The 25,581-nt window shown below is 54.7% G+C and overlaps 12 protein-coding genes across 12 annotated transcripts; 8 read left to right on the top strand and 4 right to left on the bottom strand.

Annotated features, from left to right (window-relative positions):
* Positions 1-373: 373 nt before the first annotated feature.
* Positions 374-1,051, bottom strand: CLAFUR5_11143 (uncharacterized protein; the record flags this gene model as incomplete). The annotated part of the gene is made up of 2 exons (XM_047910291.1): positions 374-936; positions 1,018-1,051. 2 exons carry the CDS (start codon positions 1,049-1,051, stop codon positions 374-376), a joined length of 597 nt encoding a protein of 198 aa, XP_047765103.1.
* A 296-nt stretch (positions 1,052-1,347) lies between these two features.
* CLAFUR5_11142 (uncharacterized protein) lies at positions 1,348-2,049 on the top strand (the record flags this gene model as incomplete). Its single annotated transcript, XM_047910290.1, has 2 exons — positions 1,348-1,764; positions 1,909-2,049. The coding sequence occupies 2 exons, from the start codon at positions 1,348-1,350 to the stop codon at positions 2,047-2,049; spliced, it is 558 nt and encodes a 185-aa protein (XP_047765104.1).
* Positions 2,050-2,729: 680 nt separating this feature from the next.
* Positions 2,730-3,674, top strand: CLAFUR5_11141 (Quorum-quenching protein AidA; the record flags this gene model as incomplete). The annotated part of the gene is made up of 3 exons (XM_047910289.1): positions 2,730-2,889; positions 2,929-3,374; positions 3,432-3,674. 3 exons carry the CDS (start codon positions 2,730-2,732, stop codon positions 3,672-3,674), a joined length of 849 nt encoding a protein of 282 aa, XP_047765101.1.
* Positions 3,675-4,454: 780 nt separating this feature from the next.
* On the top strand, positions 4,455-5,521 carry CLAFUR5_11140 (Zinc-type alcohol dehydrogenase-like protein; the record flags this gene model as incomplete). Its single annotated transcript, XM_047910288.1, has 3 exons — positions 4,455-4,560; positions 4,610-4,836; positions 4,868-5,521. 3 exons carry the CDS (start codon positions 4,455-4,457, stop codon positions 5,519-5,521), a joined length of 987 nt encoding a protein of 328 aa, XP_047765102.1.
* Positions 5,522-6,029: 508 nt separating this feature from the next.
* On the top strand, positions 6,030-7,086 carry CLAFUR5_11139 (uncharacterized protein; the record flags this gene model as incomplete). Its single annotated transcript, XM_047910287.1, has 3 exons — positions 6,030-6,433; positions 6,485-6,681; positions 6,842-7,086. The coding sequence occupies 3 exons, from the start codon at positions 6,030-6,032 to the stop codon at positions 7,084-7,086; spliced, it is 846 nt and encodes a 281-aa protein (XP_047765507.1).
* A 2,007-nt stretch (positions 7,087-9,093) lies between these two features.
* Positions 9,094-10,200, top strand: CLAFUR5_11138 (uncharacterized protein; the record flags this gene model as incomplete). The annotated part of the gene is made up of 1 exon (XM_047910286.1): positions 9,094-10,200. The coding sequence occupies one exon, from the start codon at positions 9,094-9,096 to the stop codon at positions 10,198-10,200; it is 1,107 nt and encodes a 368-aa protein (XP_047765506.1).
* Positions 10,201-10,219: 19 nt separating this feature from the next.
* On the top strand, positions 10,220-12,262 carry CLAFUR5_11137 (uncharacterized protein; the record flags this gene model as incomplete). The annotated part of the gene is made up of 6 exons (XM_047910285.1): positions 10,220-10,470; positions 10,565-10,769; positions 10,899-10,937; positions 11,030-11,129; positions 11,214-11,324; positions 11,409-12,262. 6 exons carry the CDS (start codon positions 10,220-10,222, stop codon positions 12,260-12,262), a joined length of 1,560 nt encoding a protein of 519 aa, XP_047765511.1.
* A 179-nt stretch (positions 12,263-12,441) lies between these two features.
* CLAFUR5_11136 (uncharacterized protein) lies at positions 12,442-14,164 on the bottom strand (the record flags this gene model as incomplete). The annotated part of the gene is made up of 4 exons (XM_047910284.1): positions 12,442-12,701; positions 12,765-13,360; positions 13,414-13,931; positions 13,982-14,164. The coding sequence occupies 4 exons, from the start codon at positions 14,162-14,164 to the stop codon at positions 12,442-12,444; spliced, it is 1,557 nt and encodes a 518-aa protein (XP_047765510.1).
* Positions 14,165-15,685: 1,521 nt separating this feature from the next.
* CLAFUR5_11135 (uncharacterized protein) lies at positions 15,686-20,131 on the bottom strand (the record flags this gene model as incomplete). Its single annotated transcript, XM_047910283.1, has 2 exons — positions 15,686-16,851; positions 16,912-20,131. The coding sequence occupies 2 exons, from the start codon at positions 20,129-20,131 to the stop codon at positions 15,686-15,688; spliced, it is 4,386 nt and encodes a 1,461-aa protein (XP_047765509.1).
* Positions 20,132-20,929: 798 nt separating this feature from the next.
* CLAFUR5_11134 (ATP synthase subunit f, mitochondrial) lies at positions 20,930-21,539 on the bottom strand (the record flags this gene model as incomplete). The annotated part of the gene is made up of 5 exons (XM_047910282.1): positions 20,930-20,955; positions 21,007-21,072; positions 21,166-21,328; positions 21,447-21,461; positions 21,513-21,539. 5 exons carry the CDS (start codon positions 21,537-21,539, stop codon positions 20,930-20,932), a joined length of 297 nt encoding a protein of 98 aa, XP_047765508.1.
* Positions 21,540-21,730: 191 nt separating this feature from the next.
* On the top strand, positions 21,731-22,537 carry CLAFUR5_11133 (NADH-ubiquinone oxidoreductase; the record flags this gene model as incomplete). Its single annotated transcript, XM_047910281.1, has 3 exons — positions 21,731-21,996; positions 22,061-22,171; positions 22,228-22,537. The coding sequence occupies 3 exons, from the start codon at positions 21,731-21,733 to the stop codon at positions 22,535-22,537; spliced, it is 687 nt and encodes a 228-aa protein (XP_047765515.1).
* Positions 22,538-24,274: 1,737 nt separating this feature from the next.
* CLAFUR5_11132 (uncharacterized protein) lies at positions 24,275-25,388 on the top strand (the record flags this gene model as incomplete). The annotated part of the gene is made up of 3 exons (XM_047910280.1): positions 24,275-24,284; positions 24,336-25,305; positions 25,361-25,388. The coding sequence occupies 3 exons, from the start codon at positions 24,275-24,277 to the stop codon at positions 25,386-25,388; spliced, it is 1,008 nt and encodes a 335-aa protein (XP_047765514.1).
* Between the last annotated feature and the right edge of the window lie 193 nt (positions 25,389-25,581).

Raw genomic sequence — 25,581 nt, 5'->3', positions numbered from 1 at the left:
GCTTGCCATGGTAGAGGCTTTGTATGTATTGTATTGACTCTTCGGAAGGTACTGCTGAAATCCTCAGGTATCCCCTGTAAAGCAATGCCAACCTTGCGAACATCTGCCTATACGATGTCTCTAGGTCGAGCTCCTTCATGTCTGGATGTTGCCATGACTGAGAGGTCATGATGTGATGTCGTGGGTGCGGATTGCTGGGCAACGATGGCGCTTCCTGGTCTCACGCTCGACGGCGCCCAATGAACCGCCTGGAACGATCCTGATGATGTCGATGCTGCCTCTCAAGCAAATGCGGCAAATGCACCGGAGCTTGCAGACTGGCCAGCTCTTGATGAGCATCATACGGGTCCAGCTATGGTGAAGGTCACGATCGCTACCAGCGCACCTGTAAAGGTAGTGGAACCGCACCCAAGAGTCCACAAAGCCCAACATTACCGAGCAGCAACCGTGATTTTCGCATGCTGGTTGCACCGTTCCCTGACAGCCTGGCACGTGAAGAAGACGATTTTCTGGGAGGCGCACTTTGTCGAACCGTTTCGGGATCGACCGTGCTGCCATATAGCCTCGGGTATAGGTCCGAAGAGCTCGCGATGAGTGCATGGAAGGTCTTGTTCACCAGTCGGCTGGACAGGATGGTGCTTGCATCAGTTTTTTCGAGTATCTGCTCGAGTATCTCCGTGGTAGATGCACGATGCGGTCCAGCATCGAGGAAGTTGCGGCTCTGAGTACTCACTTCCACGAAGAAAAGGGCTTGCTGGAGCTTGGTGCAACCGCGTATGGTTGCTTGGAAGGCTTTGCTGGTGCATTGACATAGCAGCAGAGTCTGGTTATCATCTTCGAGATGGAGCAGAATCTGTTCGAGCAGTTCTGCGATGTTGAAGACTTGCTCACTGGCGGATCTCGGGGACACTGTTGGTTTCTCGAAGCGCCCTTCAACTGTCAGTGATGAGTCTCCAGCGCCCACAGTGGTCAGCTTAGGTCCGAAGCACGGTCAGTGGCGAGAATGAGGTGACTCACCAGAGATCAGGCCCATAGTGGTCGCCACCGTCATCTTTGTGGCTGGGGCTCCAAGTGTTGATGGCAGAGCGGAAGGGTGTGAGCGTGCAACAGAAGCATGTCTAACACGCTAGCGCGTGCGGCATGCGCCGTTATCCCTGCAACAGTCACAGAACCGTTTGGCATATTCGCCTTTGCTCGACTTGAGCGTCGAAATCACCAGCATCAACTTCACGTACCAACATCGTCTACCACCATCCACTACGAACATGACAGCAGGCCGCGAAGGTACACGCTCGCAGCTCCGGCCGCGGACCATGAGCTCACGCATATCTAGCACCCGCCGCGACTATGGCTCCGGCAAGTAACAGTACCATGCACAAAGTCCTCAACACGACCGAGCTGTTGGAGTCGATTTTGCTCCACGCCGACACAAAGACACTGCTCGCGTGTCTTCAAGTCAGTAAGCGACTCAACAAGGTCATTCGGAAATCACCAGCTTTGCTTCAGCATAACTTTCTCGCCCCTATCACGAAGGCCTCCGAACTGTCCGCGCAGTCGTCCGTCACCAATGAGTTCGTGATTGAAAGGAAGATTCTCGTTTGTGCACAGCGATGCTGCTGGTTCAAGATTCATCGTGCGCACAATCACGTAGGGAAGAAGACCGATAGCGAGTACGGAGTAACATTCTTCCATAGTTACTGCAGCGAACAGTCAAGGGCCAGACAGAGCTGGCAGGTCATGCTGCTTGAACAGCCCCCACGCAAGGTATGCACGTCACGACATTGGACATTGAACATCGAGCCTCGAGCCTCGAGCCTCGATTCGGGCTAGCGGGATGTGCCCTTCATCCCACAGCGTCTCATGCTTATGGCGATCTCCCATCATAGCTAATGACCCTGGCTGTGTTAGATTCGCATCAAGCACATCTGCAGGACCTGCTTCGGGAAACAGAATCATAACATTGTCATGAGTGCCGAAGACCGCCTGCGGGACCTCGGTATCAAGCTCTTTGCGGAACACGGCTCCATTGTGCATTCCTATGATGAGTGAGAGTCGCACGCAAGTTCACGAGGACGGGAGCGAGCAATCGACATTATCACACAATGTGCGGTAGGCACTCTGCAATCTGCGAGAGAAATGCCAAGTTCGCTGCAGTACTGATGAAAAGTCTCGTGGTTACAACTGTCACAAAGAAAAAAGTAAATGTGCCTGGTGCAGGTGTCGGTGGATGAGGACCGCTACAATGTGACCGATCTTTGCCAAGGCCGCGCATTGCATTCCAAAAACATTCACCGACATGCAAGCTCTAGCGCGCGCTCGGCACTTTCAAGAGCGAAGAAGTAAGGCCACCTTCGGCATATCCCGCATAACTGTCGGAAAGAGTTGCTGCCATGCACTGTGGTGCTAAGCTTGCGCCCCGTTGACGACGATCTGTGAACTTGGGTTTTAAGCTTCATACCACGGGCGGTGCCGTGCAGGCCAGTCGTGCCATACAATTCACGAAATCTGATCATAGTCAGCTTCTTGTGCTCTCTATCGTGAAAGAATATGATCGAAGTACATCGGACAGGATTCACTCCGATGTATTGAGCGATCGCATACCAACGACGCTACCAGTCGTGCCTCGGAGCGGACGATTCTCCACGAGCCACAATGCGACCAGCTATATATTTCCGGTTGGTCGGGAAGGACAGCAAGGGCACCCATCAGTTCCTTTTGCGTTGACAATAATGGGCGTCTTCAGTGTTCTCTCCATCGGGGCGCTCGCGGCGTTGGCCGCAGCTGCTCGCGAACGAGTAACATTTCAGTCTTTCGGCACAGAGATCGTCGGATACCACGACACCCCTACAACCCAAAGCGGGCCAGTCCTAGCAGTCATCATTGCCCACGGTCTTGGAGGCCTTCAAACCTCACGCCTCCAGCCATAAGCCGAGCGCTTCGCCGAAGCAGGCTACCACGCCCTTACCTTCGATTACCGCTACTGGGGACAGAGCGCTGGCATGCCACGCAACCTTATCGACGTCAAGCGCCAGCAAGAAGACTACGAAGCTGCTTTCGCTGCAGCCAAGACCTTTCCCGGCGTGGATGGTGACCGTCTCGTTGTCTGGGGAACTTCTCTTTCTGGTGGTCACGCCCTCGAACTTGGTGCAAGGCATCCGGAGCTAGCGGGTGTCATCGTCCAGGCTCCTCACGTCAATGGTACCGCAACCGTCTCCCAGCTACCACCGCTGTCTCTACCAGGCCTCACAGCAGCAGGCATCGATGATGCGAGACGAGCTACTCTGGGTCAGCCACCACTTTACATCACGCTCACCAATCGGACTGGCAAGTTCGGCGCTCTGACACAGCCTGGAGCGTACGAAGGCTACCAGTTCGTTTAGCCAAACCCTCCACCGCCGGGGAACGTCTTCCCAGCTCGATTCGTTCTGGAGTTGCCCTTCTTTGTCCCGTATGCGACTGCTGGTGCTAGCAAGATACCAACACTCTTCAATGTTGGACTCACAGACAATGTAACACCGCCGGAGCCAGCAATTGCGTTGGCTAAGAGGATGACCAATGCTACGCTGTACACGTATCTAGACACTGGCCACTTCGATGTGTATCCCGGGGCGAAGACTTATGAGGCTAACATTGGGAATCAGCTGGCCTTTTTGAGGAAGAATGTGCCGATCTGAAGAATGACAGGAATGACCGCAGGGGCATTGGCGCCCTCGGAGTCGGGCGCGACTCGCCCGCTCTAGCTGGGAAAGGAGAAGGAGACCCCTCGGGGTCCAGATCGTAGGACAGCGTTTTCCTGAAGTGCGTACAAGCCAACGCTCCAGCAAATAGCTCTTTTGTAGATCTTGACCCTGAATAGTGCCGCTTGCCTACATCTTCAAAACTGTCCTTTGCACGCACCATAGCAAGATTATCTCCAACCTCATCAGGCGCCCTGGGTTTCCTTGGCGCGATTATTGAACATGCCGACGCACAGTCCTCTGCCAGAAAATCATCCATCGTGATGGAGACTCGTCTGAGGCAGTCATGATTTCTGATCAACCACACACATTCACTTATGCGGCTGACGATCGAAGCAATGCTTTCCAAGCATGGGACACCGTCGCTATGACCAGTCTGTAAGTCTGCAGGAAGGAAAGTACTCGCGTATGTGAGAATTCTCGGGATCGCTTTCACCAATGCGGTCCGTGCCATGACGACCACGGTTGAACTTCGATGGAGCTCCCTTCTGCCTCGCATATGTTCTCATCTCTTCCATTGCAACGTCATATCCATCATAGCTTCGGCATCCAAACATGATCATTGTCTGTGGAGACATGGCCATAAACGTAAGTCGGCTTAGAAATACCGCCACCGGCCATCTCATATACTGGCTTCAACCCATTGAGCACTGTATACATTTCCTTTACTCAATCCCCATTGTTTGTACTCAACACACGCATTGACGAACAGCAAACATGGGAAACAAGGCATGGCACGTTACCGGCAAGGACGGCTTCGAATCTCTCAAGCAGCAAGATGACCCAGTCCCTCAGCTTGGTGACAAGGATGTTCTCGTTCGATGTAAATATTTCGCTGCCTCTTACAACGCAATTGCACTGACAAGCTATAGTCCACGGCTCCTCACTCAACTACCGCGACTTGATAATCACCAAGGGCCAATGCCCATTTCCACAACGCGACAACGTGGTTCCAGCCTCAGATGGTGCAGGGACTGTCGAAGACGTCGGCAAGAACGTAACAAGATTCAAGAAGGGCTACAAGGTAATCACACTCTTCAACCAAGGCCACATTGCCGGAACGATCGATGATACTGCTCTGGCAGGAGGTGTTGGTGGTGTCGTTGATGGAACATTGAGGCTACGACGAGCAGGGACTGGTCCACATGCCACAGAACCTGAACTACCTCGAGGCATCGACGTTGACCTGCGCAGGCTTGACTGCTTGGAACGCACTCTATGGCCTGAAGAAGCTTATGCCGGGTGACTGGGTTCTGACACAAGGTACTGGTGGCGTATCAATCTTTGCCGTGCAATTTGCAAAGGCTGCCGGCGCTAAGGTCATTGCCACGACATCCAGCAAAGAGAAGGGTAACAAGCTCAAAGAGCTCGGCGCAGACCACGTCTTGAACTACAAGGAGGACACCAACTGGGGCGCAACAGCCAAGAAACTCACAGGCGGCCGCGGCGTACAGCACGTCGTGGAGGTTGGTGGTCCAAACACCATGAAGCAAAGTCTGGCAGCTGTTGCTTTCGATGGTGTTATCAGCATCATTGGCTTCCTTGGCGGTGGTAAGGGCGAGAGCCAGCCTACGTTCTTGGAGGTCCTTACAAACATCTGCACCGTTCGTGGCATCTTGGTTGGCTCGAGGCACCAATTCGAGGAGATGAATCGAGCGATTGAGGCCAACAACATCAAGCCTGTCATTGATCAGAAGGTGTGGAAGCTTGATCAGGTGAAGGATGCTTACCAGTATATGTGGGACCAGAAGCACTTTGCTAAGGTCTGCATCGAGATCGACTAGATACTTCGTCGAGATAGATGAATGAGCGCTTGTACAACGAAATCACCTCTCATCAGTGGAGGCTGTTGATCTGCACATTCAATGCTTTCTTCTTCAGCGCGGGCTGTTTGTTACCAAGAAATGCAGTGCCGCAGCATACCTCACAGCAGTTTGCTTTTGGCGACAAGGTGACCTTTTCTTTGTGACGCGCATCGCTCAGGCTCAAGCGATGTTCCTGTCGAGCACCACAGAGTTCATCCCACTGTGCCGGCTAAACTGCCCGGCCAAAAATCGATGACAGCATCGCCTGGCCAGAGCTCCACGAAACCAAACATTGATGGTGAGTTCACTATTACCACTACACTGTCAGTCGCTCTGCCTTCCTTCTTGTTCAGTCTGTGAGATCAGTTTAGCAATCTTTGGAGACAATCCGGCTCACCTGATCCTTGATACTCCGCAAAGAACAGCAACCATAGCTTCCCTACCTCGCAGTCGGTTAAGCCAGCTCTCGCGCACTTTACAGCGCACAATGGCAGCAACATCGTCTACGGACGGCCCAGCATTGGCACCATGGCGAAAGCAGTTCGAAGAGCATCTGGGCAAGATGGACTCGCCAGAGTTCGTCTTCAGTTCGTTGCACCCAGCTTCAAACAAAGATTCGCCAGTCCCATATGTACCGCGAGCGAGGTTTTGCATTCACAGAGGATTCTGGTCCGAGCTGCCAGAGAACAAACATAACGATGCGCCCAAGAACGAGAGAGTCTTCGAGAGCGACATGCCCACTTTCACCACCGATGTGAGGATGCAGAAGACGTTTGAGTTGTTCAATTCGAGTAGTGGACACGCGGACAGGGAAGAGCTGGTGCAGGGCAGTGGTGGCGGTGGTCCTGTTGAGGCAGTATACTGGGCGAAGGAGGTCATGGTTCAGTGGAGGTATGGTGCTCACATGTTGGCTGCAAGAGCATGGTGCTGATAGTGTTCCAGAATCAAGGGCGAGGCTTTCATCATCGGTAACGACATCGAGGGTGACAGCGACCAGAGCAAGGAGTCCAGTGGTGTCCGGACCGTCAAGAGCGAGCTAGGATCCCGCATGCGCGTCGTCAAGGAGGACGGTCGGGACAATTGGTCCTGGAAGACAGAGCTCACCGGTCACTTTGGAAACATCTCTCCAGGAATGAGAGGTAAGCACTTCATCATGTCATCGTCCTCTTCAGCCGCAAGCCATGCATCGTCCACGTGTCATGGTTGTATGCATGCGGTGCCGTTTCGTTGGCTTGGTTGAGAGGATCAGCTTCCAGTCACACGACTCATGGCCATATGACTGACTTGCTTGATGTACAGGTTCTTTCAAAGCACCGCCTCCTGGTCAGCCTGTGAACAAGCCGTATGACGACAAGAACCTCAAGCAGGGTGAGAAGGTCGAGGACTTTCACGATCCAGTTGCTCGCAAGAACTTCCGTGTCTGCGTGATCAAGCCGGAAGAGGTCGAATCTGTCGACTTGTCCGATCCTATGAGCTCCAGGCGGCAAGTGTACAAGTTCGATGACAAAACACAAAGCTGGTCTCACGAGGAATGTTGGCCATGATCGCACTTAGTCCTGGTCCAAATGCGCAGCGCGAGACTGCTGTGAAAGTCGCCTCTTCATGCCGAGTGTATGCCAATTGTTCGATTTCATGCTAGCCGTGTGCCGAGCAGGACGACCTTTTCCTGCTTTCGTCATGCCGCCGAGGGGTTGTGTCGTACAAGCTCGACGAGACAGGAAATCGCAAGTGTTCTGAGGGTGGATTCATTGAACGCGTTCGACCCACAAGTGTGGTTCTACGAGAACACATCCCTGTGACTGTTCATAAGTCGGCTGGAGCTCCATCGTCGTACCAGATTCCAGCGCCACGAACGCAAGCAATGCAAGATCGGGCGTCTTGCCAGATCGAAGCTTCAGCACCGTTTGTGCAGCATTGCGTCTGTAGCAGTCATGTTGTCCTTCTCTGCTGTCCGACCATGGATGACTTGCTTGCTGCTATCAGTTACCGCTTTCTTCCTACTGATCATAACTGTCCACGAGAGCAGGATTGCGGTGTGATGTCCAACATCTCGATGCGAAGACACCAGCCGATCTTTTGCATGCAAGCACGTTCTGCGATCTCCAGAATCTCAAATCATATCCTTGTCTTCCGAAGAGCGAATAGGAACGTTTAGTCGGGTCGGGATAAAGAGCTGCGGCTAAGGTCGTCCAGTCGTGGATGTAGGGAACATTGTCCGGGCGCCTCAGGCTTGCATTCCTGGCAAGCCCACTTCTGTTCTTCGTCTCGCGGCGTCTCTTTGATGATCTCAATACATACCAAAGCAGTTTCTTGCAGCGACTGCAGTCACATTACGATTCCCAAGAACCCGCAGTAAAGGTCCAGAACAAATGTTGATGGCCTGCGTGTCAAATGCCTACTGGTCGGTACCTTGTCGATCTGCATGCTGCGGCGGGCAGCGTGCCCTCCTTCGTGCGGAACACTCTGCCTCCAGCCCAACGTGCTATGCAATACTGCTGCGATGCATGACATTGCCATGTCCTGGTTGTTCTCGTCGGGGAGTCTGTAGATAACCACAGAGATCATCGTATGTATCGCGTCCAGAAATATAAAACACGAGCAAAGCTACCGTGGTGTCGCCTTGCGCATAGTGGTCGTCGTAGTAGGCGTAGTGCCACAGCGGAATTGCCCTAGCTTGATGGCTCCCGCGAACTCTGGCACCGCTTTGTTGCGCAATCCCGTTACGCCGTGCTTTATATTTGGCGGTGTCAAATTGATGCTTACGAGCCCTTTACGAAGTGTCGGAGAGCACGACTCGCAGGACTTCTCCCAGGACCACGACGTCGGAATATTGATCTCTTCTTTGTGCAACGCCCAGAGCAAGAGACAGCTCCCACTTGCGTCTTTGACAAGCTGACAGACACCTGAAAGAAACAGCAAGGAGGAAGAATTACCGCACTTGCCTTGACTTCTGGGTCGGCTTCGGGGGGCACGGCGCATCCACAACCTTAACGCTACTGTATGTACCGAGGACGCCATTGACTTGTGCCGTCGCTTGCTGCAACAAATCGACTCCCCAGACGCAAGACCATTTGAGAAACAGTCGAAGTATACTGCTCCAAGCAGATCCTTAGACGTTCCGTGGTTGAAGACTGTTGACTCGCCCCCACGTGAGATGAGCTATCCGAGCTGAACTACGCCAGCACAGAGCAGGGCCAGGGCAGGACGCTAGAGTGTGCTCGGGTGGAGCTGTTGCCGATCGCAGGCCTGCTGTGACTACATTGGTCCGCCTCACTGCTCCCGCAGAGAGAGCGAGGCGTGTGCGCTGGCGTTTCCTCTGCACCTCACTGTGCCTCACCTCTTCCTCTTGGACCCAAACATCTGCTGTTTGCACTCTCTCTTCGACCTTTCCGCGTCTCAACGACCATTCGATATTGGTCACCTATCCGACGGTCCACTCCATATTCCATTCTCGACTTGTCGCTGGTACGACCGGCGATTCCGGAGCATTCACGAGCGACCGCGGCGGCCTTCATTCTTTCGGCAGCTGAATGATCCGAACACATTCCGATATGGCAGACGAAGCGCTGGAAAGCTTCAGTGCCTTGCTGCAGAATGTTCCCGGGTGGATTGCGGATTTGGAGACCATATTGAAACAGGCGGCAGACCGGCAGCAGGAGATACTGTTCGAGACCCAACCAGTGCCGGAGGACTCATCATCCCAAGAGCCACCCAAGGCGAAGTCGAAGTCATCCTCGTTGAAGTCGAGCAGGTCGAAGAAGGGTAGTATGGGTAAGGCGGAGGAGAAAAGTAAACAGATGTTGCTGAAACGGGCTTCGTTGAAACATCTCACCAACTCGGATGCATTGCGATTGTCGCAAAGGAAACGGAAGACCGCCTCTGTCGCTTCGGGAGACCAGTCTGGACCTTCCAAATTCCGGACGAAGGCCGCAGCAGTGGTGTTTTACGACGGTGACACCCAAAAGCGCTTTGAGAAGCTCGTTCGTGCGGTCGGATCTTCCAGGAATGCCATCAGGAAAGGCAAGATGGGCGCCAAAGTCGACTGCCTTTCGAGAACAGGGTCAAGCAGTAGCGAGGCAAGCAATAGTAGTGATGGAGAGGGAGGCGAGTTCAATCCCTTAACTGCCCGACTGCACATCAAGAGCACCCGCTCCCCTCGGCCTGGTGCCATCTTTGGCCGCAATGCCGATACGGAGCCATTTGATAAGGTCGACGCAAAACTGGAAAGAGCTCAAGCACTTTGCGAACGTGCCGCTCATCAGATACTTCGAGATGGTGATTGTACCCTTGAAGTCACCAACGCCAGGGAGAACTTTGTCGAAGCATTGCTGATGGCCGAGAAAGAGCTGCCCGGCTTGACGAAACGTGCCGAGAAGTCTGCTGCCCGTCGAAGGAGGAGTGAGGAAAGGCACAGAGTCGAAGACGAGGCTCAAGCGAAAGCAGAAGCAGAGGCGGAGCAAAAGAGGCAGTCTGATCTCAGCCAGAAGATCATGAGTGCTGCTATGGACGCCGCGTATCCCAGTGAGGCAAAGCTGGAGGTTGAGCCGCTGGAGGCTGATGATTCAGACGATGATGAAGGAGAGTTCGACATTGGTGCCGTAAAGATGGGCCGATTTGCGCCCATGAGGCGATCACCGCTCCCTATTGCCGCCGCATAGTCCGGTATGGTTGCTGTCAATGATTTTCGTATTGTTTATGTCGTTGGAAGAAGTGCGTTGGAGCGTGCATTGGATTTCGAAATTGATGTTATTGGCAAGCGAGGAGTCTTGGTTAGGCAAGCGCACGTTTGCGTGGCATGGACAAACGAGTCCGCGAAGAGAAAGCTGGAATCACGGTCGCTGTTTCTCTGTTATCGTTACATATTACGACATGGAAGGCGCAATTGCCAGTCCTACCCTACCCTACGCGTTCACGCGTGCCTTCCTATCGTGAGTTTGGAGCCTGGATGCTAAACTCGACCTCACCTCGCATCTCATATCGCTTCGTACGCCTTACATTTCACCAACACTGACTGCATCCCAGCTATCCTTCGCGATCTCCATCCGACACCGACATCATGCCGCCGCCTCGAGGCTCTCGCATGCTAAGCGGTCTGGACCCCAACCACAACGTTATCGACGACGCCGCTTATGCTAGCGTTGAGCACCTGATCGTGGACGACGATCCGCCGAAGCCCACCACACGCGCGTCGCGCAATGGTCGTTCAGCAGTGTCCTATGACATGAAGGTATGGATAGCGCGTCGTGCGCTCCACCCCCAACGACACCTACCAGCATCTGGCTCAACACTGACATTTCATGCGTGGTAGTATCACCCGATGGACGCGGTGACAAGACCTAACATGCCGGCCACGCAGCGCAACCGCTCAAAATCTGTGAGCTTCGCCGATGATATGGTATGTGCTGTATGCGCGCCACGCTCTTCACATCGCGCGGGCGTACCCAGGCATCACCATATGTTCGAGTGCAACTAACGCGGTCACTGTAGGAGAGCGACATTGAGACTGATCCTCCAACTTCATCAGACACGATCTCGGACAGCGACGGCCCTGACGATGAGGCAGCTCCGGAGTCGATCCCAATTCGTGGTACGTTTGGTTTGCTTGAGATGGCCCCACTGGCGGGCCAGAACGTCTTGATGCGCTTGAAAGAGCTGACATGACATCGTACAGGCCCACCACCGGCGACGCGGAAGAAGGACTCTCGAGCCAGTCGCCACTCCTCGCGCAAGGCAGCACAGAAGTTTGTGGATTATGACAGCAAGTCGCATCCTTCTGACTATGGTACGTCCCCAATCTACCGGCTGCGCCGATCACTGGTTCAGACGGTGTCAAAGTGCTCGAAAAAAGGTGGCTGACACACTGAAGGCATCCCCGGTTACAAGCATAGGGTGAAGTATGATCCTCCGAGGAACAGAAACGACTCGCCGCAAAAGTTTCAGAAACGCAGGCTTGCTTCACAGCATCCCGAAGATGAGGAAGATGCGCTGCCACTGAATCCACCACGCCGCCCTCGAAAGCAGTTGAAGTCTCTGGGATCACATGCCGTGAAGCCCACGACCGCCCAGCGGGGCAGAGGCAGGCCACGAAAGAAGCACAACCCCAGTGATGAGATCAATGAGCTGGTTGAGCAAGCTATCCGCGGCTCCCAGCGTGCGCCTCATTCAATCAGCAGTATCGCAGATTCTGATGAGCTTGCGGAAGACATTGCCTCAGCCTTTGGCAACGCCGGTGAGATTGCACCTGAGGTGACCAACAGCAGCAACACGCTCGATGTGTCTCCCGAGCAACAGGGCACGCCCGACATCGCGTCTTCTCACAAGTTCCCCGAGTACATCTACGATCGTCATGCTCATAGGAATGGCGCGGTGCCACTTACGACGGATGCGGCGTATGCTATGCTACTGGAGGACTTCCGCAGTGATCAAGATGTGGAGCTGGTGATTCACAAGCCATATAACTTTCCTGTTCACACCGCGGTGCAAAATTCAGGCACCGGAGCTCGGAGCCATGAGCACAGCGCTGATATGGTTGGCAGAGATCAGGTAGCCGACAGCGAGGACGACAGCGAGGAAAGCTCCTCGCAGAGCCACTTTGCGGAGGAGCTCGCAATCACTGAGGCTCGCGAAAGCAGTGGCTCTGACGACTCAGTGCTTCAGAATCTACCACCGCTGTCGAGCGAAGATCACGGTTCCCAAAGACCGGCCACTCCTGGTCACTGAGCGCGTCTGTGGTTTCGATCGTCGAATGCGCAGCAGGTTATTGCTAAGGATCATGGGGATGTCAAATCAAGGCTGCTGTGTCTGTATCGTGTAATCATGTATGAATCGTCTACTTCAACGACCTGACCCTACATGCCGCGAGCGGAGCATGTGGCCAGTGGTCTATGTACGCACTCCATCTATAACGTATAAATGAAGTCTGGTCTGTTGTCTCCCGCGATCCATTTCTCATCCTCGGTCATGCCTTGGTGCATGTTGTCCCGCTTTCCAGACAAGCGACGACGGTTCTCGAGAGCCAACATGGTGTACATGAAGATGGTGCCACCAAGGAGGCATACGATTAGGTATGCCAACACGGTACCGTGACCAGTGTAGTACTTTGGTCGCTCGCCCTTGAGGTAGATGTTCGAGGATACTACGCCATTGAGGTTTCCCCAGCCTGCGGAAAGGGCATGGTCAGTCTTGTCGCTTCTGATTGCTTATGCACACAATGCTAACTTACCGACAACTATACCAATAATAACACCACGCTTGTACACGCCCTCGATATTGTTCGATGCCCACGTGAGGGTGTTCGGAATTGTTGGATAGATGCCTGCTGCTCCCAGAAACGTGCCAGCGTACTGGATGTGAGGGTCTTGGGACGCGATGAGCATAGTGAACCCAACGATCGACAGTGTGACAGTAGCCATGTTGCAGATACCGCGCTGTCTGGTCTTGTCTGCAATCCAGCCGACGAGAATAGTCATGGTTGCGGCCACAGCGTATGGTGGGACGGAAAGGAGCTGAGCCCGAGTACCTTGGTAGCCCATGCCTGCGAGAATGGTTGGCAGGAACAGGGAGAAGGCGTAGAGTGGACACAGATTGCCCATGTAGATCAGTGCGTATCCCCAGCACTTCCAGTCCTTGAGAGCGGCGATGATGTGGCGCTTGTCGTACTCTTCACCGGTGCTTGATTGATTGTCGGCTGCGAGACGACGGCGTACTCGAAGGCGCTCGTCTGGGGTGAGGAAGCCGGCGGTATCGGGCCAGTTGAAGACCATCCACCAGCAGAAGCCTCCGACAAACATGGTGGCCAAACCTTCGATGATGAAAATCCTGCCGAAAGTTAATCTCAGACTTTCGACGGCACGATGCGATGTTATGCTTACCATGCCCAACCATCCTTGCCACCCAGACCGTCCATTTTGGCAATGGCAGCAGCGAGGAGACCACCGAAAGAGCCAGCCAGTGCAGCTGCAGAGAAAAAGGTCGCAGCACGCAGACCAAGCTCAGATCTCTTGTACCAGCAGGAGAGGTAGTAGTTGACACCGGGGAACAGACCGGCTTCAGCTAGACCTAGGATGAAACGACAGGCAAGGAGGCCGCCGTAGTTGGTCACCAGGCCCATCATCGTCATGATCAAACCCCAGAGCAGAATGATAGCGGTGAAGAACACTCGCGGTGTCATCTTCTTCAGCAGAACGTTCGTGACAGGCTCGGCCAAGGCGTAGGAGATGAAGAAGATCGTCAAGGTGTTGTTATAGTCGTGTCCTCCCATGCCCAGGTCGTCTTCCATGCCGGCGAGACGTGCATTTCCGATGTTTGTACGGTCAAGGAAGGAGAGCAGGTAGAGGAGACAGAGCCATGGGATGAGCCAGGCGTCGACTTTTCGCATCAACTTCTTGTCCTTGAGGATTGTCAGTTTCGTTCACGCTGTCCAGCATTGTGTCTACTGACCAAAGCCGCCCTTTCCTCATCCGTAGCACCTTCATCAGGATCCGGAATTGCAGACAGCGGATCAACACCCGTTGGCGTCTCCTTCAAGCTCACTTCGGAAGAGCCCGCCTCCTTCTCCAAAGCATGCTCATGATGATCCTTGAGACCAGGCTGCCATGTCGCGACTGGGACTTGAGCTGTCATTGTCAAAGATCCTGCAGCGAATACCTACAGTACACAACAGCAAAAGCACAGGACGCAGCGCCGATACCGAGAGGCCGAGGAGCACTCTTATACATCCCTCGTCCATCCCGACCCTTTCAGCCCTCGCTCTCACCTCGCCAATCTCGGCTGTCAAATCTGACCTTGCTGGGATGAGGCATGTGACCTGCACCTTTGATCGGGTACGGGACAACAACAAAGGAACACTACGCTCGTGCGCGCTCGTGGCAAGCCCATCATCGCGTGCATCCAACGTGGCTCTCGCACGAACTGCAGAAATGCCAAGGCACTTGATAAGGCTATCCGACACCTCCAAGCTCTGGAGCACGCAAAAGAACGGTCTGAAGAACGGAGCACTGACCATTCTCCAGCAGTCTACCCCATGGGCAGCATTCCTTAGCTCGACCAGAATATCCACATGGTGAGCGCGTGTAGCAAGACCGAGTATGGAAGCGCGCGACCGTGGTAGTTCTATGGGACAGACTCTTTCCGATTGGAAAATGCAGAGGTAGGCCAAGATTTGCCAATGCTTGCGACCGGCGCGTTGCCTTCATCGGGTCCGGGATGAGGCCGGGAGGATTCGATCACTATTTAGCCTGCATCTTCTGCGGCGTTAAGAAGCCCGTGAAGCCTTGAATGTAAGCCGTGAGGCGTCGTGGTTTGTGGTTTGTGGTGTCGGATGGATGGGAGGAAGCAAAGGTCAAGAGATCGTAAGAAAATTGGCAGCCACTTCGGAAGTCCTGTCAGCAATGACTATCAAACTCATGGCGAAGGATGCGAAGGATGCGAAGGATGCGAAGGATGCGAAGGATGCGAAGGATGCGAAGATTTGCAGCCGAGACCAACGCTGAGGCCTGGCACCAAGACAACACTATATGATGCCTTGACTGCAGTGCCACATCAGTAATCGCATCATATTGTTGAGCACGCATTCATGGTACCGGACAGACGGCTCGCGTTCAGATGCTTGAAGCGTGGCACAACATAATCTCGTCCATACCGCACCGTTCCTGGAGTACCTCACATTCCATTTGAGATACCCTATATGCACGTGTATGCAGCGACGGTTCGCTGTTCGCAGAACTGTATATCTTCAGACTAGCCATGTGCGAGCCCGACAACATGGCAAGAACGTGGAGTTGCGCTGTCGCTGGTGGCTCGCACACCAAGATGGTCTGGATCTGCATCTGGCTATGCAGCCTTGGTCAAGACAGCAGGAAACATCAAATGTTGGTAAAGAGAAGAGTTTGAAGGTCAGAGAAATGTTCAACTCTTCGCTTCAAAAACTACATAGACGTACAGTGGTACAGTAAAAAGTGTTCATCAATCAGAAAGGCGTATGCGGTGCTCCACGTCTCGCACTGTCTGGCACCCCGAGTTTGGTCACGAACGCTTGGCCCAACCTCTGTTCAAACACCAAACGCTTTGCTCATCAAGCGAGTCGGTGCACCTCAGTGATCGCGCAGATCCTGAAGTCTGTGGTAGAGGAGGCGTTGCAGGTACTTAGCCTTGGGTCTTGACCGGTGTCGCAGTCACAGCGGCTGCGTGTTCTCGGTCGTTTCCCCTGCTACCACGTGCTCCTCGGCCACGTCCACGTCCACCGCGTCCTCGGCCGGGCTTCTTGTCGGCCTCATCTGTAAGCATTGCGAAGAAGTTCTTGCTAGCATCAGCAGGCCCATCGTTGGCAGGAGCATTCGAGGGCTGGCGCGATGGTTGCTGGCGCACAGGCTTCGGGGTAGCCTTTTCCTTCGCTGGCTCGCTTCCTGGGGTGGCAGGAGCTGGAGAAGCAGGGGTGCTGATCTCCTTGCCCGGCTTGTTTCGGTTCCACCTGCCAGATGGCGTACAATCCTGTGCCTCTGGACGATCCTTCAGGTGGTTGGCTTTGCGACTGTCCTTCTTCTCGGGCTTGACATAGTCCTCCATACCAGGCTGAATGATGAGCTTGTTGTGGAATCGAGTGCGAGGGATGGTGACGAAGTAACCTTGTGGGTGCTTCCAGAAGAACATGTCAGCTCCAGATTGCGTCTCCATGGGCTTCTGAATTCTCGAGTTCGCGAATTCGCGATTGCGCGCAGGTATCGGCGCCGTGTTGTACGCAGTGTTACGAGGAATGCGAACAGGTGGCATTGAGCCGAAGCCACGCTCTTCATTGAAGATCTCGTCGGTAAGTGGCCTGGTCACGGCCTCTTTGCTGTTGTCGATGACGAATCCTTCCTGAGTCTTGGGCTTCTGCGCTTGCGGTAAAGATACGGTAGCTGCAGCCGCAATCTTCTCGTCCCATTGTGCTCGGCTGGAGACCGCTACTGCCAGGCTCGCTCCATGTGCTTTGGGTGGTGTCTTTGGTGGCGATGGAGGGGTCTCAGTCTCAATGACAGCGCGACCGAGCAGTCCGTTGAAGCGCCTCTGCCAGTCCGGTGTCATTGCAATGGGGCGGGCGCCCGGCGGGCCATAAGGGTTGGTTGCTGGGCGCATTGGCATCAGGACCGAGCTGCCTGTCGCGAGTGGTGGCAAAGGACCAGAAGGCGACGTTGGCGGCAGCTTGACTCTAGCAGGTGGGGGCGGGAGCTTCACGTGTGGACGATGAGCGTCACCCTCGTTGACGGGATGGTTTTCTGTGTCCGGTGGAGGCGGCGACTGTTCCTTCGAATCAATGACTGGCGCAAGCGGCGCTGTTGGGAAGTTAGCACTGACTTGATACGCAGTCAATGTCTGCCGCGCCTGTGGCGTACCAATCGGCGGCTGTGGAGGCAACATGCCACCATGAGCTGGGTTCTGTGAACCATCAGGAATGCGGACCTGATTCTCGGTCGGCTGCTTCCATGTGTCTTGCTTTGGCGTAGACATGGTTACCGGAGCTTGTGGCTGGGTCTGCGTCGACGGCGGCGCTGGGCTATGCGATGAGACTGTTCGCGAGCCCTGAGCGTCGTGTATAGTATACTCCGTCTTCGCATAGCGACGTGGTGCGCCCAGAGCGCCTTGATCTACCGCTGTCTGCTTGAAAGTCTCCTTGTATCGGTTCTCGGATGGCTTCACGGGTGCGTTCATTTCGCGCTTTCGACGCTCTTCGGCTGCCGCAGCTTCTGCAGAGTACGCTCCGGGCAGGTTATTGGCTGCATTCTTCCACGCAGCGATAGCGTCACCACGTTGCTGTGGCGGGGCTTGCTGCTGTTGTGTCCTGGACGGAGGTCCGATAGGTCCTGGCGGATGCACAGGTCGACCGACTCCAGGCGCGGGTGACATGCCATTGAGTCGTGCTTGCTGGGCGAAGGGATCTGGCCTCGAGTCCATGCCAGGAGGTCCGAAGGCTCGTTGCTGTTCCGCTAATGATTGCTGTTGCAAGTTGGGAGAACACGACTCTTGACTGAAGCCGGCTTGGGGCGAGATGCGAGTCGAGGTTGGTGGGCGGCCCATGCCAGGTGGAGGAGGCAGTCCAGTCTGCTGCGCCAAGGGCATAGGGGCAAAACTGCTGTTGCTGTCAAATGTGCCATTGCCAATGCCTGATGAGCCCCAAACATTAGTGCTGGGTGTGGTACTTGGCCATGGCGTGAATTGGCCGTCGGCAAGGTTTGGTGATCGACCAAACGGCTGTTGCTTGCGATCGCCAGGTGATGAGTACGAAGACGGTGCCTTGTATTGCGGTTGTGCTTGCTGGTAGGGAGCGCGCGCGTTGGCTCTGGGTGAGAGATGGCTTCGGGATGTTTGTCGTTGTTGTGAGTCCGCGGCCACAGGTCTATCAGACTGACCAGTAGGCAATGGCTTCGTGGGCAACGGTGAAGGGAGGTGGTCGGCAAGTGTTTCCTTCTGCGCCATTTCGGGTGGTGGTGGAAGTGATTGTGTTTCGAGTGGTGAGGCGGCCTTCGCAGAGGCCATTGCGGGTTCAGCAGATTCGGGTCGCGCGCTGGCGCTGGTCGCAGTTGCGGGCTCTGCAGACTTTTCGGTGGTGGGCGTCTCTTTAGCCTTGGCGGCAGCTGCTGCAGCTTCCGCCTCGCGCTCTTTCTTCGACTTGCCCACACCCTCGAGCGCAGCCAGTTTCGCTCGTAGACGCTCTTGCTTAGCAGCTTCTTCGGCCTGCTCCTCTTCCTTGCGCCTCTTAATGGCCTCCTCTCGCTTCTCTGCCATAAGTCGCTTCTGGACCTCAACGGCATCTTCCTGCGGGATCGCTGATTGTGCTGCCTGAGTTCCGGCCTCAGGTGGAGGTGGCAGCTGTTGGTCCCAAGCAGACTGCTGCGAGAAAGACGGCCGAGCATATTCACCACGACCTGTCTTCGGAGAGCCAACATCGGGAATGGTCTCAGGAGTGCCAGCAAGCTCTGGTCGTTGGTTGACCGACATCCGCCGCGGAGGAGGCATGCTGCCTTGGCTTACACTAGAGCCCCGGCGTCTGCCCCAGCTACCATCTGCTTGCGACGAGGTTCGTGATTGGAATGCAGCAGATGGTTCCGCGGGTGACTGTGCAGTCGGTCCACCGCGTTGCAAAAGAGCAGGCTTCTGGAAGCCCGCCTGCGGTCTGCTGTATCGCCGGCCCTCCGGAGCTTGTTCGTAGCGACCGTTGGTCGAATTGAACAGCTCTCTGTGACCGCCTTCTCCCTCTCGCCAAGATCGGTCGAACGTGTCTGCAGCGATCTCGCGGACAGGTGGAGGTGGACCGTTGCCGTACGCTCGCGCATCCTGAGAAGCCATTGGTGGAGGTGGCATAGCTTGCTGTTGGGTAGGAGGGTTGATGGGAGCCACGGCCTCAGGCTTGGGAATTGCTGCCCAAGGAGATTTGGCTGGTGTTGGTGCCGTTGCTTTCAAAGATAGCCTGTCCTTGTCTGGGCTGGGAGATGGTGCTCCTGGAGTGCTCGCTTTGGCTTGCGCCGTACCAACACCGGGCTTCAAGATCCTCATCTGTTGCTCGGCCCCAGCTCGTTCTGATTTCAAGGCAAGTCGAGGTCGTACTCCGTCCGCAGGTTTTGGCAATTGCGCGGCTGCCGGCTTTTGTTCTTTCGTCGGTGGCGGTGTGGGCTCTGGTGCGATTGTGGATTTCGTGCCATCCATCCATACCACTGCCTCCGGTGCCCAATCGTCCTCGTCATCGTCGATATCAGCCCACTTTGGCTCCTTGCCGTCACCATCGGTCTGTAAGCGAGTCGCAAGGTGAATGCCGTACTGCTGTTTCAGCTCCTCATCAGTGAACTGCCTGGGTGGCGCCTGTGGCTGTGGCCGATTCTTGTTCCAGACCTTACTGGCATCTGGACCAGCTGCGGGTTCCGCACCAACACGCGACTTCTGCAGGTTGGCCAAAGAAGCTCCGGTCTTCGCGATCAATCGAGGCTTGTTGGCAAGAGATGTGGGTGCCGCAGCTGCGCTAGGCTTCTCGCCGATCTTCGCAGTAGCTGGGGCTGCTGGCGCAATCTTGTTCATGAAGCTCTTAGTCGCAGTCACTTTGCTAAAGGTGGTCGGCTTCTTGACAGAGTTGCTGCGCGCATGATGCTTGCCGTCCTGGGCCAAGCCCGCTTTGCTGCCATCTGTATCTGAGTTCACGCTGATGTCGACTGAAACGTCCGCGTTACTCCTAACCTCATCCGCCGGACCGTCTCCTTGACTGGCATCATCGCGCACGCCATTGACTTGCTCGTTGTGAGTGGCTCCGTCGCGTTCCTCGATGACCGGGGCTGAATGCTGAGCAGATGCATTCGCAGCATCACCAGCACTTGGCTCTGCTGCTCCTGTAGCCGCGTCAGATCCAGACATGTGCTTCTCGGACGGGTCGCGGGCGCTGGTGATTGACTCGATAAGCTTCTCTACGGGGTGAGATGCCTCGGAGGTATTCGTGATGGGTGGCTGTCGTGTTTGGGTGCCGCTGGCGGCGGAATCGGTGGTGGTTGGGTTCACGGCGGCGTCGACCAGCGGCGAACCGCTCGTCGACTGATCGTTGTTTACCACATTGTGGCTATGCTGCTCTGCCATAACAGTGTTCCGGTCTGCGGTCGGCGAAGAGTGCTGGTCAGAATGTGCTGTATATAAAGGTGTTGCTGAAGGGGTGCATGATAGAAGATCCGGACGCATTCTCCGCCGCCGCGCACTCAGCGCAGTCACGCGACGGTGCCAGAACGCTCCTTCTCAGCTGCAAGCGAGTACTTTACTCAAAGGGCAATTTGTACCTAATGTCAGGAGGCTGTTTCCGCCACGACTGTGCGCCTTCTCTTGCTGTTTCGGAGGAGACGAAGGAAGCCTGGTCTGCTGTTCTCGGTGGTGCGATCGCTGCTCTCGAGGCTGGTGGGAAGCGCCGGTGTGCGACGACTGGGTGGAAGTAACGAGCTTCCGGCTCTCGCTTGCGCGGAGGTGAGAGGTGGGAGAGGTGCGTGTGGATGGGGTGTGAGTCGTTGTCGCAAAGGAGGCACAAGCACGAGAGCTGGAGTCGAGGTACGTACTAGATCCGCAGCCAGAACGGGAACGGCCGTGCGCAGCAAGTCACTTGAAACCTCGCGGAAACGTGGACAGAGTAAGACCACGCTCTTTTCCCAATGACATGATTCACTTCTAGTAGCACGCTATATGTCCAAAGGATGCACGGGCTCCGAGTGACCACAAGGCAGTGTTTCGGCATGTTCATTCCCACGAGTCACGTGATGCATTCAGTGGCACATGATGCTACACATCAGAACAAAGGAGACTTGATGGCCTCGCAGGACTTGATGCTGTCTCATATGTACGGATGATCCTTCGTCTAGCCTGACCCTGCCTCACTTGCCCCAGCACACAGCTCTAGTGAGCGTTGTTCTTGTGGTGACCTGCTAAACATCAGTATCTGCTTCCAGCCGATGTGCCCGATCTTCACTTACGGAGATGGAAGTAGTAGTTCTGTGCGTATCCGAGAAGGATCATGCTGCCGACGACGTGGACGATTGCTGTTCAAACCCGTTAGCACGACTCTGCCCTTTTGTTTCCTCTCCTCCTCGTCTTCGCATTCCCTGCTTCAATCATGTCCAGAGTCGACTCACGCATTGGGCTTGGCTTGGCTCCCATGTATCTAGCCTGGTATCTCTGGAAAAGGCCGCTTGGCTTTGGTGCTGGAGCAGCGCCGCGTGGGAGCTTCTCGTAGAATCCGACAACATTCTGCATGCGCGCAGCATCTGCGGCACCGCCGATGGCCTGTACATCTCTCTGTCAGCTTGCATCCTCCTCACAGTCGTCTTTCCTCGCAGTGTATGTGTTCGCGTATCGCTTCGCCGTCGCATCGCGGTGCTGAGAGTGTGCCGAAGGGCGAGCTCGGAGAACGTACGTTGGGCGAGGCAACCTGGGCACGAAGTCAGTATGTGCACACATTTACATTGTCGACATCTCATACCTTTGGTGGGATTATTGAGGAGACCATGGCTGCGATGTGTGCTCTGTGAGGTAATCTGAAGATGTGCTGCTGTCGCGAAGTGAGAGAGGTTCAATGCGATGACGGATGTTTCCGGAGCTCCGGCCGGCATCTCCAATCGATGTTCGCTTACCACTTCATTCGCCTGAGAGCAGCAGCAGCAGCGCTTCACTGACTGTTAATCCCGTACACAGAACACAATGGCCTCACTACGAACGGCGGCAGTACTGCGCGCTGCAGCAGCCAGGCCAGCACTTTCTCTCGGCGCGCCAGCCCTCGCACGCTTCCAATCCGCCCAACACGACCAGCACCGAATCACGAAGGACAGAGAGACGGCCAGCACATCTGAGCCACCGAGCAGCGGAGCCACGAGCAATGAGAGCTCAATGATCAGACAGGAGGGTGCTGCGGAGGGTCAGGCCAGACACAACCCAGACTGGAGCGTGGCAGCAGACTACAGGACATCGTAAGGAGCTGGCAGAGACAAGGCAATAATAGAGGAGGAGATCTATGCTGACATGGTGCTCAAGCAACTTTTCACCGGTGCCAATGCGTGTCATGGACGGTAGCGAGCCCGGTGTAGACATGCCAGCCGCAGTTTTGTCCGGCGCGCCAATTGAGCTCCAAGCTCGCACAGTTCGGTATGTTCAACACACCAGGTCTTCTTGCCTGAAGCTACCACTGATTCATCTCCCAGCATCTACAAACCCGTCAAAACCGCAACCCAATCCGGCGACTGGCCATCTCACCACTGGCGTATGGACTGGGATCCTCTTAGCAAGGGCCACCGATGGGAGAACCCACTTATGGGATGGCAGTCGAGTGCAGACTTCATGCAGGGCACACACCTGAACTTCTCGACGAAGGACGATGCCATCAGATTTGCGAACAAGCAGGGTTACGAGTACTTTGTGCAGGAGCCGAATGAGAGGAGGGTAATTCCAAAGGCGTATGCGGATCAGTTTATGCACAGTCCCAAGAAATTGAAGCAGGTGCGGACGAAGTAAGGTCACGAGTGGACAGGGATGAGAAACCATGACACTGTATATATGGTATGGCGCTCAGGTCGCTGCTCTCCATCAATGGAGAGAATGGAGACGTCGGATCTGACAAGGCATTTGGTATCGTTCATGGAAAGTGACATCTACCCCCAGCGCGACGGGACGCGAACCTTCAGAGTCTGAAGAGACCACCTGTGGAACCATGCCAGAGCCGCAACAACCTATCAGCTCGATCGTCCAAAGAGGTTTGTGAGGCTGCTAATACTCGTTGCAGATGCTCAGATCTTCACATGCGCCTCGGCCGCGTCCGCAACAAGCTACATATCACATTTGCAATTTACGCTTACCAATCAAGCAAACAAGCAAGACAACCCGCAGTGAACGCTCTGCGCAAAAAAGACCATAGCGAGTAAATCTTCCGCCACAAGCATAGGAGATTAGGTTGTTCAGCTCTCTTCAATGAGCTCTCTTCAATGAGTCCTCTTCATTGAGCCCTGTTTCTTGAACCTATCCAAATCTGATATCAACTTCAACGCGCCCTCTTCATTGAGCCCTGTTTCTTGAACCCATCCAAATCTGATATCAACTTCAACGCGCAAGCGCGCTTTGCAGTCATCGAAAAATTCAACGAGGTCGATGACTGTAGAGGGTATCAGATTGGATAGGTCTTCTTTTGCAAGTTTGGTGGGAGGTCTCGTGTCTAGTCATGCATGGCCTTAACCACCAAGCCGGGTACGAACGTGGACGGCTGGTGGTACTTTTGATGGCCTAGATCGAGCGGCGCAAACCGCAAGTGCTGTGAGGAAGAAGCCCGCGTGTTCGAGCTTGGTCGGAGTACAACAAGAAGCAAAGCAATCGACGCAGTCGAGGCACTTTGCTACCAGGTTGCGGAGGAGAACCGATGACCTACATATGGAAGCCACCGTTGTAAGAAATACACTAGGCACTTTATTGAAGTAAGTGCACTACTTCCGGAGAGGTAAATTTCTAGTTGTAATCGAGGACGGCAGATCGCCAAGAGTGTTGTTCGTTCCGGCTGACACCACGTCATCATCAACGTTCGCAGCCTTGCAGATATTCTGAAATTTTTAGCTAATATGTACACATGGCAAAAGCACACTCCATAGCTTCTGGCAAGTAGCATCAAGGTATAACGGCATGTTCTGCGCTCCTTCAGTCCACTACCGCTGTACAGTACCAGTCTCACCCAGAGGGACTTGGCGTTCACATGCCCGCACCTTTCACACCAACATAAAGCAAACAGAAAAAACAATGTAAATCCCTCAAATCCCGGTCTCACAGGCACGACTAAGAAGCCCAGCCAGAATAATGGCAGCCTCAGCCGAAGGTGAGAGTGAGCCTGTCGAATCTACTTCATCATCGCACGCCACCACTGATGACACAATAGTAAGCACGCCTCGCCGTCATGAGGAATCTTGAAGGGCCTCTGGAGAATTAGGATCTTGGTCGCATTGCAACTGAGAGGCCAAGTGAGCGGCTGCAGTGGTAGTGGTTACCACCATGAGCTGCCACCAATTTCACTGAGCGGCTGCACTCACTCATTCTGATACCCGGCAGCATGAGCGGGCCCACATGCTCACGAGCACTCTAATGCTTCATAAAGACCTCACATTTTGTCGCGTGTATTACATCCTCCTCGAGACAAACGACAATCAACCAGCAATATCGCCACCATGTCTCCAAGAAATCTCGACCATCTCTTCACACCAACACCTCAGCACAATGCAGGCGAGTGCACCTCAGTCCAGTACCATGATCCTCCACTAACACATCACACGAGCAGACATCGACTCAGACCCTATCTTCCAGGAGATGAACCACAGCCACCTGTCTGCGCAGACACCAATCTACTACACCCCGAGGATCATGCGAGAAGAGTATGTCGCGACACCAGGAGCACCAGGCGCGAAGTTGGCGACTCCAGACTACTTCTTCGATGACAGCGCGACACCATCATATGCTCACAGGCAAGACTCCGGTCAAGCTTCACCGCCGTACTTTTGCGAGTCCCCTCGTATCCATGAGAGTGATGAGGCCTTGCCACAAGGGGCTCCAGATGCGGATCACGAGATGGCCGATTCAGGTCCGTTCGGTTGTGAGACACCTGGCGCGTACGAGCAAGAGCAGCTGGAGGCCGTGGCGGATGTGGCTGCAGGGACGAACAACCACCCTGCCGAAGATTTGAGGGATAGCAGAGTAGATATCCCTCTGCAAGAAGAAGAGCCCAAGGACGTAAGCAACTTGAAGCCAATCGTGCTCAAGACTTTCCAAGTCAAGAAGAAGAAGAAGTCGAAGGTAACCGACCCCGAGGCAGACATCACTTGCACCGTCGAGGTCATCACCTGGTCATGGTTCATGAACCTCCCACTTGAGGTGCGAAACCGCATCTACGGCTACTACTTCTTCCCAGAAGGCAAGGACTGGGCTCCACGTCCGAACTTCCGTGGCAAGAGCAAGTGGCGCGTGAAGATCCCTGCTTTGTTGCAAAGCGACCCCTACATTCGCAAAGAGGCGATCAGCATCTACTACAGCGAGCTCAAGGTTTCGGGCAAGACTGCGACAGATCTTGTCCCGTGGCTGAAGTCGATCGACCCGAAGGCAAGGGGAGCCCTGAGCGACATCACGATCCAGTACGATGACAAGGACGCGGACAATCTTCCGGATGCCGTCGTGAGAACTCGCTTCACGGATAGGTGCTGCAAGACATTGGAGCAGGCAGACGTCAGAGTGAAGAGGGCCGCATTCACCAGAATGTAAGTTGTGCCCCGCGGTATGCTCGTGAAATGACGCGCTAATAATTTGTCGCAGCTACCTGGGCGAAGGCGGATGGTTGTAGGTTTTGTGCAATCATAAAGCTCGTGCGCACGATAGCGGCCTGGGAATCTTCTGGGAGAATCATGATGCTGTCTCTAGGCTGGTATGGTTTGGGTATATCGGACACTCTTCATTGGATGTTCCACATCACTGCTAGTGATCACTCAGGCCGTTTCAATCATTGTAACTGGGCGGGTGTTTCGATGCGCTGGGTA

This window comes from Fulvia fulva, chromosome 8 (assembly GCF_020509005.1).
Source record: "Fulvia fulva chromosome 8, complete sequence".
NCBI classification, from domain to species: domain Eukaryota; kingdom Fungi; phylum Ascomycota; class Dothideomycetes; order Mycosphaerellales; family Mycosphaerellaceae; genus Fulvia; species Fulvia fulva.
This window is presented reverse-complemented; position numbering and strand designations above follow the sequence as displayed.